Source organism: Colletes gigas, unplaced genomic scaffold, assembly GCF_013123115.1.
Source record: "Colletes gigas isolate AHSC1104 unplaced genomic scaffold, ASM1312311v1 Colletes_gigas_Sc00051, whole genome shotgun sequence".
Classification (NCBI taxonomy): domain Eukaryota; kingdom Metazoa; phylum Arthropoda; class Insecta; order Hymenoptera; family Colletidae; genus Colletes; species Colletes gigas.
The window spans coordinates 146,140-149,399 of record NW_025106680.1 but is presented as its reverse complement, the minus strand read 5'-3'; the positions used below and the strand labels follow the sequence as shown (position 1 = coordinate 149,399).

Sequence of the window (3,260 nt, the reverse complement as noted above, 5' to 3'; positions counted from 1 at the left end):
GAAGAAATAAATCGCGTCATATTCCAGTGGAGTTTCATATCACAGAATGCAGTATTTTTTCAACGAGTAAGCCTTCAAATAGAGGACCCACGCTGATTTTTCTATGTTTAAATGTCAGACAATATACTTACATGTACGCATATAAGTACGTATGTATATCTCCATATAAGAGAATAGCTGTGAAGATTCATACCAATTTGTAAACATAATGACGGTAATGATATTTGTATGATTTGCACATATTTGTCCGAAATTATACAACTGTGTTCGCTGGTTTCTACGAAGGAACATTATATGCAATTTAGCCAAGTGCAAATTTAAATTCTTTAGTTTGTTTCCGTATAACGGGAACCAGTAACGAACATCATTTCCTTGCATTGGAATCTATGTAATAATTATTAATGGTATAAATATCATAGATAAACACAACAAGATGCTTATACAGTTCGATATTATGAAATACAATACTTTTGCGTTAGCAGTTTACGCCAAAGAAAAACAAAAATGTTATTTACTTTTTTCCTTGTCTGTATTTAATTTTATGGTCTAAGAAGGAATTGCTCGAAAAATTGAACGTAGATGCAATAATTTTCAAAATACGCGGATCTGTATTGCTTGAATGTTGGTGTTACTGAAATAGAAGTCCTGTGAAATGTTTTCCAAAGTCCGATTATCAAGTTATCGAAAACAAATTACTACATGGTATCCATAAATTGGCACTTAACAATATGACTAATACGGAGGGATTTCTATGAACGAGGAATTATGAAGTTGTTTGAAAGGAGGCAATAGATTATGAACTAGGACGGAATATACATTTATTTAATAAAAATATTTCCTATCATACAAGAATTACTTTCTGTTTACTGAAGTCTGCCATATCGTAACATTTATTTAGTTACTTTGGTTACTTTTCAATCTTCAGTGATCTTCACTGAATAATATGAACAGATAATGAAATTACTTTATTCTACGCTATTTTTAAACTAATTAAATATTGTCTAACAATCAACTGGCACGTGAAAACGTACCTTTTCCAACATATGTATACCTAGCGAGAAACAAAAAATTCCCCTAGCGTAGTCGCCTTCAAGTTACCGTTACCGTAACACTGTCGACTTGTAAATTTCGCGCCAAAGTAGTCAATGATGGCATCAATACCGGTAGATGGAACGTGATGGTTCTTCAAAGAAGTTTTACAATTTATTTCCTAATGTGACAAGAGACAAGTAAGATTAGTGTATTGTTTTTAGCAGACTGATTGTGCCTGATATATTGTTAAGTAAATATGAATCAAAACGACTATTCGGTGACGTGCTCTGTAATAATAGAATGGACAGACTCGCACGGTTCGATACGAAAGAAGTTAAATCATCGAACGGCAACTTTACGCTTAATCCGGAATAATTTGCGTGAAATGTTCGTCGAAGTACGAACAGACAAAGCGAATCTAGTAACGAAACTCTCGTTGAAATCCATTAACGTTTTTAATAAATATATGACCGATGGAAAAGCTTCTATAAAACTTAAAGATGAAAACTGTACGTTATTCCTATCGAATGCGCCGGTTTCTCAATTAATGAAATTTTTAAAAACAATATACATAAAATTTTCGAATGAACCGGGACAAACGGTGAAAAACCCACTCACAGAGAGACTACTTTCTAATAAATCGTTGGGTGGCCTACAAGAAATTAGTCCTGTAACAAGTGCTGAAACAAATAAAGCCAAAGAGAAGGCTATTAGTGTGTCACGTGCAACAGTTACAACCCCATCTCCTAGTGCTTTGAAGAAGAGAAAACGCACAGATGAAAATGGTTTAAGACCTACCACAGCAAAGAAACTGTACGAAAATCCAACTACCATACAAATTACAGAAGAACAAACCAAAATTCTAGATGCAGTGCTTAGTGGTAAAAACATATTTTTTACCGGTAGTGCTGGTACTGGTAAATCATATTTACTCAGAAAAATAATATCAGCTCTTCCTCCTGATGTTACAATGGCTACAGCAAGTACCGGAGTAGCAGCGTGTCATATAGGTGGAATTACTTTACATCAGTTCGCAGGCATTGGACTGGGTAATGGAACTGTAGAAAAATGTTTCAAAATGGCTGTTCGTAATTCTGCAAATTTATGGAGAAGAACAAAACATTTAATAATCGACGAAATTTCTATGGTCAAATCAGATTATTTTGACAAGATTGAAGCTATTGCTAGGCAAATCCGTAGAAACGAGAGGCCTTTTGGTGGAATGCAACTGATCTTATGCGGAGACTTTTTTCAATTACCACCTGTCTCTTCTAGAGATGAAAAAGCAAAGTTCTGTTTTCAAAGCACAGCATGGGAGAAGTGTGTACATTTTAATTTTGAACTACAAACAGTTCATAGACAGAAGGACCCTGAGTTTATCAAAATTCTGAACAATATTAGAATAGGTAGAATTACAGATAATATTGCAGAGACTCTTAAAGCAACGGCTAAACAAAAAATTGAAAAGAATGGAATTGTAGCAACAAGGCTGTGTTCTCATGTGAATGAAGCTGAAGAAATTAACGAGTTTCAATTAAATGAATTGAAAGGTGAATCTAAAGTATATGTGGCTTATGATTCTGATCAGTCCGTGACTTCAGTATTGAATCAACAGTTAACTGTTCCTGGCAAACTTGTATTGAAAGTTGGTGCTCAAGTAATGCTGTTAAAAAATATAAACGTTGCTGGAGGTCTAGTAAATGGAGCAAGAGGTGTAGTTATCAAGTTTGCAGACAATATGCCAGTAGTTCAATTTAAATCAGGTATTCAATATCATACAAAATTAGAGAAATGGAACTTGAAAACAAATATAGGTAACGTTGTTCATAGGAAACAAATTCCGCTTAAATTAGCATGGGCTTTTTCTATTCATAAAAGTCAGGGTTTAACATTGGATTGTGTAGAAATGTGTTTATCCAGAGTCTTTGATGCCGGCCAATCGTACGTAGCATTATCGCGAGCACAAAGTTTGCAATCTTTGCGAGTTCTAGATTTTAAGAATGAACAGATATGGGCCCATTCGGATGTACTTACATTCTATAAGAAATTTAGAAGAAATTTACATGAAATAGAAATGATTCCATTAAAGAAGAAACAAAAATTATAATTATATTTGCATGTTAAAAGAAATATTTTATTATGAGAAAATTATATTATACGAAATATTATTCTTTAGATTTTTGACAAAATTCGAAATAGAATTAATACGACAGCATATGGTAAACAAA

General features: G+C 33.4%; 1 protein-coding gene across 1 annotated transcript; it reads left to right on the top strand.

Annotated features, from left to right (window-relative positions):
• Positions 1-1,241: 1,241 nt before the first annotated feature.
• LOC122403366 (ATP-dependent DNA helicase PIF1) lies at positions 1,242-3,139 on the top strand. Its single transcript, XM_043406856.1, has one exon. The coding sequence runs from the start codon at positions 1,289-1,291 to the stop codon at positions 3,137-3,139; it is 1,851 nt and encodes a 616-aa protein (XP_043262791.1). The 5' UTR covers positions 1,242-1,288.
• Positions 3,140-3,260: the final 121 nt, after the last annotated feature.